Source organism: Seriola dumerili, unplaced genomic scaffold (genome assembly GCF_002260705.1).
Source record: "Seriola dumerili isolate Sdu_G_001 unplaced genomic scaffold, Sdu_1.0 BDQW01000044.1, whole genome shotgun sequence".
In the NCBI taxonomy this organism is placed as follows: domain Eukaryota; kingdom Metazoa; phylum Chordata; class Actinopteri; order Carangiformes; family Carangidae; genus Seriola; species Seriola dumerili.
The window spans coordinates 3,460,139-3,468,014 of NW_019174299.1; the positions used below are offsets into that span (position 1 = coordinate 3,460,139).

Below are 7,876 nucleotides of genomic sequence, written 5' to 3' on the forward strand. Positions count from 1 at the left end.
AACTTTCAGTGCATCCTGCTGCCACATGTGCATCAGGATCAGGATCAGGATCTGGTGGCATTTCAGTGTTTAACATAACAATGTCATCTTTGGATACTGTTATCATCTTACATAAATGTAATTGGTGAAATCCTTATAATTTGAGGTTGTCATAAATGTAATAAATAAACAAATAGGACATGGAGTTCCATAAGTTTGGCAAATTGTAATGCCACTTAACAACACAGTTTGTAAACATGTGCAATTTCTTTTCCAATCATAAAAGCCTGAATTAGATTGGCACTGAGCTCAGGTGCAAACAAAGCCGATAACACTGCTCGATCGATTCTAATGTGTGGTCCAGGCCACCTAAAGCAAGTAAACTCTTGCCAACTTGCTAACGCACTCAGGAATGAACCCCCCCCCCCCCCTCACCCAACTTCATCTCCTCGTCATCATGCGACAAATCACATCGACACATGAAGAAGGAGGCAGTGGCAGAAAACAAGGGAACACAAACACAACAACTGGTCCAGTAAAACTCAGATACGAGTGCTTTGTGCAGCACTTTCAGTTTGTACATGTTGTATAAAAATATAAGTGTGAGGGAGTCTTAGTCTGTGTTGTGTGTGTGATGAGCTGAAATATGGATGTGCTGCATAGGTAGCAACAGTGACATCTCCGAGGACTCGAGCATGTGATATCATTTAGCCGCAGACTGTCTTAATGCTCAAGTAAAACTTCTATTATTAAGTAAAGGCTTCAAACTCACCAGTAACCTTTTACTGGAGTCGTTACCTACGACTTTATAATCTTCAATACCCAGTTAATAAATGTAGTATTTAAAAGATTTCCATTTTACTGTGTGTGTGTGTGTGTGTGTGTGTGTGTGTGTGTGTGTGTGTGAGTGTGTGTGTGTGTCCGTATACACCTGTGCGTCCATGTTTGTGGCAAGTGAGAGAGTCAAAATGCTTGTGCGTTTTACTTGACATACTTTAGCCTGCATTCGCACACGGTACTGAGATGAATGAAGATATGAACATTCTGAGTTTGAGCGCATGAGGTGAACACATGCACAGACGACACGTCGTCTCACCTCACAGCATCAGTTCCCCCTGATTCTCCCTGTTTCCCCTCCCTCTCCAGACAACCCCCTCCCCCCCAGAGGTCCTTTAATCTTACATCCCAGCGCTCCTTGTGGGGGGGCGGGGGCTGCTGGTGGGGTCAGTCTGAGGGACAGTTGTAGCTGTTGATCCACAGTAGGTCGTCAAGCACGCCCCAGTGCAGGTAAAGAATGGAGCCCACCACCAGAACATGCATGATCTGGTGGCTGTTGCACCAGTAGTCAAAGAGGCCCGGGCGGAAGCGCTCCGGGATGCGTGTGATGTTGATGACCCCGCCCAGCACGGCCAGCGCGTCCATCATTAGGAAGTGGCGTAGCGAGGTGGGGCTGCCGCCGCCCACACCCACCCAGCGGAGCAGGAAGAAGGAGAAGCGGAAAAGCGCTTGCCAGGCGAAGGAGCGCAGCCGGCGAACGCTGCTCCGAGCGGTCACGGCGCAGTAGATGGCGTGGCTGGACAGCAGGATGTAGACTAACAGGGCGACAGTTCGGATGAACGGGTAGCACAACAGGGTACTGTAGACAATGGGCAGAGCCCCTGAGACAAGAAAACACACACATGAAAGTCAACACAGAGACGGAGGACCCCACTTATAACACCTGACACACACTGCAACGCTAAGACGCTTCTTCCTGCAGCTTTTAGTTCTTCTCATGTGCCGTCGCTGCCTGACTGGGAGTTAAATGTAGCTCTTAACTCTTGTTATGTGAAATCTCCTTAAGAGCCTGCTGAACAGTCAATTAATTGGTTATTTGTAGCCAATTAATAATCAATCAATCGAGAAATAATGACAGAATAATAACTTAGTTTCAACTCTAGACTCACCCTGCCAGAATATTCTGAGTACCTATTCTGAACAATAATCAGTTCATCAATAATTTGTGACAATGAGTTCAAAAGAAATGAGAGGCCGCGTCTTCTGGCTTGTGCTTTCAGGAATTAAGTAGTCATGTTATTTTTTACTCAATTTTATGATTCCATACAATACTGAATCTAAGCTAAGGTTCATATGGTCTCGTAGGAAAATAATATTATTACTGTGGCCAATCAGGTACAGCCATTCATTGTTCATCTGACTGAACAGGTAGCGCTGCTTTACATTTATATTGCCTTGACGGAGGAGACAACATCTAAGTTATATGGTGATATTGTCGTAACTGAAAAACCAGATATCAAATCTCATGTCTCAATATTGATTATTACTGTACTATCAGTGTAATGTGGATAGTGGAAGTTTGTAATACATGAGCATAGTTCCCCATACACTGATTTATTTGTGGCGACGCAACATAATATCAAAACTTAGATTTTCACTTTTTTTTTTAACTATTTCAAATTGTTAAAATCTTATTCCACAGTCTGTCCCTCTCTCTCGCACAAACGACATCGACAACAAACTGTCTGTCATAGTCGGACCGGCCACTGGGAGAACTGGGAGGAATCCCACTGCATTGTTGGGCCATGCAAAAATCCATAATGTTTTTACCGTCCTTGTTTGTCTCTTTACCAGCCCTCTCTGTGTGCCTGTCATTGGTGGTGTGTGAAGCGTGGATTGTGCAGCGTGTGTGTTCCAGGACTGGGCTCACTAGCCAATCACAATATATAATTAATACCTGTAATACTTTATATACGGTATTATTTAATGATTACATTAAGAGAGCCCCCCTCCCCTCTGCTACCTCCATGAATAGAATCTAACTCGGGAACTAGGGAAGCACTGCCTAAGTATATAAATAAATGCAAAATAATGCACTTGTCATTTTTTCTTATATAACAGTAATTTAGGTAGTATGGAAAATCAACAATCATTTCAGATCTTGGATCATTGCTTGCATTGGCCAATTGACTTAGACAAGTACTCAGCAGTCAAATTTGTTCTGACAAATCAATACCACACCTCCGAGCAAAACACTTCCCTGGTAAATCATTGACAATCAATAAAGAAAAATTCCACCCATAAAGTAAACAGCCTGGCAGTAACAGAGGGACAGCTGACTGTGAATTTAAAATGATAAATGGTGGAGAAATCTGCTGAGCTTCCAGGAAGAACACGTACCCAGTGTGTTGATCATGCAGATTCCACACACGTCGAGCTTGAGGAGGGTGTGGTAGACGGGCTCGCCTCCCTCGTGGTTCATGAAGAGGTGATAGAGCACAGAGCCCAGCTGGGGCGACAGACAAGCCAGAAAGTGCACCACGCCCAACCACGTGACGCTGATCTGAGACCAAGGGATGTTAAGAGGCAGCAGCACCAGGAAGCAAACCAAAGGAATGCCTGAAGAGCAGGAGGGTAAAGAAACAGAGACAGCACAGGTTATTAGATTAGGCCTTACCTTAGCTCTAAAGATGGAGCTTGTGTTTTGCTCCTGTTAAGACACAAACATGCCTGAAACACAATCATTTAAAAAGGAGAATACATCTCTATTTTAACAAATCTAATTACATATTTTTGACAATAAAATTTGTAAAACAACTTGTTCTGAAGGATTATTTCTGTTGGGTTGTTTCTTCTTTTGGGTGCCCTGCGACTGACAAGAAACAAAAGCCTGAGGTAATGTGCATGCTGGTATGAAAACCATCCACTCGAGCACAATAACACAACACGGAAACTTTGAAGAAACCAAATTAAGCTGTCATGTTTATTGTGATGGATTAGCTGGCTCAGGACTTCCCGAGCCCATGGACATTGTTTTTTTCAAACAGTACAGGAATGAGTAGGGCCCTCCGACTCTGCTGAGTGTGTGCACACACCAGCAAGAACACTGTGGAGCAGAAGGGAAACCTACATGATTGGCACAAATTTATCAGTGTAACCGTTTGAGAGAAAGACAAGGCTCACACTAAGCTCTTATTTTGATGCAGCAAAGGGCTCACACTGCTAATGGCTACATAGCTCCAATTCAAGTTGCTCTATTTGGCAAGAGGGGTGGGGGTGGGGTGGGGGGCACTCACTGCTACGTGAGCAAAATCCAGACCTTGAAATCTGATCCACATACAGTTGTTACGATCATTTATCACTCTTCGACACACATACAGTATCCCACTCCCACTTCCCCTTGTTTCTGCTCACTCTGCCTTTCCCAATGTCAAGGCGTTTTGTCCCAGCCAGGTGATACAGGCAATGCCATCCACTGTAACACATCTATTTTTAAGTGTGTTATCTGTGCCCCTCCCCCCAACTCGTCCTGAGCCGGCCGGCTGGAGGGGACCTCTTCTGAAGGCCCACAGCATGAACGTGGTGAAGTGTCTGTGAGTTGCAAAACAAAGCAGTTTGTGAAGCTTAGATTAATTGTTGCTACACAATAAATAAAAAAAAAGAAAAAATAAACCAAATATGTTCCACCTGAGATACAAACACCTCTGCATCTTTTCTTCTCCGTTTCAGAGAATTAGACAAAAGCTCAGTGGATTAAACATCACTGCCTTATATAGGCAATGATGTTAATGGTGCATTTGAGGTCACATGCTCAGCTGACGTCACTGGAGTGGAATAAAGACTTCCAGGGCCACTTCCCTGATGATCACTACTGCAGTTTATTCTGTGACTGCTGGCAGCTGGAGAGCCATGAAGTGATGACCTTCACACCGAGGAAGTTGTCAGATTTTCAGAAGTCAGTGAACCCAGATGACGTACTGCACTCTATAGCACTATAGGAGGTAATTCAATGGCAGTAAAAGAGGGCAAAAGAAAGAAGTCACGCTGCTGTGTGCCATGCTATTGGCAGTCTAATCGTATCAATCTGAAAACAGAACGACCCCATGCAGATTGTTAACAAGCTGGCACATCAGTCTCACCTCTGCCTGCACAGATTAACACATTACTGCAATTAATTTTGTCTTGGCCCAACCTATTAAAAGAATGACATATTGTGTAACCATGACATTTTGGACCAAATGAAAAAGCCACTCCTGGCAATTTCTGTTATGTGCGGTTCAGTTGAACAAACTTCTATATATTTATATAAAAATAAATATATAACCTTAGGTCTTTTTTTAATTGAATACATTTATAATTAAAAGTTACCCTTTATTCTAATTTAATCAAAAGAAACAGCAATCTTCAGAAGTGGTTCAATATGTTCACTATCACATAGCAACTTTTAAATTACCTTGACGTATAACTGACAATGATGGAAGAAGATCTTGGAACATCTTTCATTTAAACAAATGCAGCAACACAGCAGTGTCACAATAATCCAGTACACGTAAAAGTCCTGCATTCAAAATATTATTTTAGTAAAGATACAGAAGAGTTTAAGTTTTTTTTTGACTAACAAACGGCCTGTGTGATTGTTGTATATCATGATACTGGAAAAATATTACTGATGCATTAATGTGGAAGTAGCATTTTAATGATTTACTGTCCCTGGTCAAGCTGCAGCTTCTCACATCAGATGATTTGCTGCTTTTCTTTATCATATATCACTGAAAGCTGAATGCCTTTGGGTTATGGATTGTTGGTCAGGCAAAACAAGATATTTGAAGCCTCTCCCTAGGCCCTGGGAAGTTTTTCACTTTCTTTTGTGTTTCATAAAGTAAATTATATTGTTTAATCTAAAACTAATTTGCAGATTAATCGATCATGAAAATAATCATTAGTTGCAGCCCTGTTACATTATATACTGTTGAGTAATTTAATCTCTAATAGTTATATAATTTGACCATATGTTTTGTCTGTCAAATCATAATCAGTAAGGTATCTAGATCTACAGCTGTCAAATAAATGTAGTACAGTCAGAGGTGCAATATTTCCCTTTGAGTTAAGGTGCAGCAGAAGTATGATGTAGCATTAAAATTAAATATAAATATAATAATTAAAGATAGGGCTGCAACTATCAAACTTTATCACTGATTATTGTGTCGATTATTTTCACAATTAGTCGATTGATTGATCACAAAAAATGGTGAAAAATGCCTAATGTGACATCTTTGAATGTCTTATTTTGTCCAGCCAATAGTCCAGAATCACCAAATATTAAATTTACAGTAATGTAAGTCCAAGAAAAGCAGAAAACACTTAGTAAACAATTTTTCAACTTTCAAAATATTTTCGGTTTAATTTTCTGTCAACTGACTGATTAATCAACTAACAGTACAGTATTTGATGACTTTCCATCAATGATGACTGATATGTTGGGGGTATTCACCTGTCATCAAAAGTGAAATTGCACATTTAAAACCTGTCACTCAGATTTACTGCAAGTATTTTAATACTGGGATGTACAATAAGTGTGTTATTTGTGTTTTCTGATGCTTTTGACTGTTGTATAACTCAAAACAGCCCCATATCTCTAATAAGTCTCATCTGACAAACACACAATTTAATATTTTCATCATTAAGAGAAATTCTTCAAGCATATATATGAATTTAGCTCAGATGTAACCGGTCAGATATTATGGGTTAAAGTCATGTGTGGCTTCATAAACGCTTTGCAGAATTCCCAGGCTTCAGTGCAGAGTCTGGTTTGGCATGAGTCCATGGTAGTGTATCTGTACTGGTGCGGTTAATACACAAAGTCACACAAGTCACAGAAATCTCACCTGCTGACTGAGCAGCTCATGCTGATTTTTTTTGTACTCACCGTGAGTGTATATGTTTCCAAGTTCATTGTGCAGATAAAACAGGCTTCTGATGCAGTCCTGCACTGAGGAGATTGGCCGGTATCCCGTTAGGACGTACTTGTTAAACTGAAGATGTGGAGGTGAACTCGCCCAGTCCAGCAGCCTGGGTCCATTTAAAAATGCCATAGCAAACAAAACCGTTAATATGACGCCGCCGAATAAGTAAAAAACGGACTGTACACCTATATACACGTTCAGTAAGATTATTGCGACTAAAACCTTATGGGATACCATTGGTGTTGGTATTTGTTAGGGGCTTTTATATTGTGCTGTTAGCCGCCTAGCTTGGCGCTAGCAAGCTCCCGGTAAGTCTCTCAGCGCTACCCGGCGACGGTGTATCCGTGCCGCCGCTGTTTGCCTTGAACTGCCGGTACCTGTGCGAGTGTCATCCGCGGGGCTGGAGACAGACACGGCCAGCCACGTACATGGTGCAACCTCGGGACGGTCATTACATTTGGCAGGTAAAAAATGTCTGTGAAGCACCTGGAAGCCTCGAGCGATTGAGAGACAAAATGTTCCTGGTCATGTTAAAGCCGCTTCCTCGTTTTAGTTAGCATTCCGCTGCAGCAGCGCAGGTTTGAACGCGCCCCGGGCAGGGATGCTGTGTGAGCCACGGGTCCATCCAACTCCAGATGATGCTAGCTTGATCCTAGCGGTCAGATTTGCAGTAGAGGACTAGCAGGTCATACCTTTACTTTCACGAAAGCAAACGGGTATCATATGTTCAGGTCACTTCCTTGTGATGCTGGCTAGCTTTCGTAATGCCATTACAAAAACAAATGAGATCCGTGACTCTGGAGCGGAGATTTTAGGAAGGATTGCGGGCTAGCAAGCCGGGCAGTCGGCTACCGACGTCCTGTAAGTGGGGATGAGCGAGCTGATATCCGAGCCGGCTGACTCCAAACACAAACGGCCCGGTCCGTGAAGGTTATATTCAGTTTATCCAACATCTGCGTTATCCAGTTACGTTTCACCATTATTTCTTACTGGCTGTATTCCTTGAAATGCGGAGTCTTCCCTGGCGGCCTCAAGTCTCCTGCATCGCCTCTACTCAACGGTCAAGTTATCTGGAATAATAACGAGGATATGTCCGGTCCTTGTCTTCAAAATAAAACATACACCAATATGGCAGGAAAGGGAAATTTAAATGACAA

The 7,876-nt window shown here is 42.3% G+C and overlaps 1 protein-coding gene across 1 annotated transcript; it reads right to left on the minus strand.

The window, feature by feature from the left end:
- Positions 1-583: 583 nt before the first annotated feature.
- On the minus strand, positions 584-7,322 carry LOC111217635 (progestin and adipoQ receptor family member 4-like). Its single transcript, XM_022739594.1, has 3 exons — positions 6,683-7,322; positions 3,157-3,375; positions 584-1,637 (listed from the first exon to the last, which is right to left on the minus strand). Exons 1-3 carry the CDS (start codon positions 6,954-6,956, stop codon positions 1,204-1,206), a joined length of 927 nt encoding a protein of 308 aa, XP_022595315.1. The 5' UTR covers positions 6,957-7,322; the 3' UTR covers positions 584-1,203.
- Between the last annotated feature and the right edge of the window lie 554 nt (positions 7,323-7,876).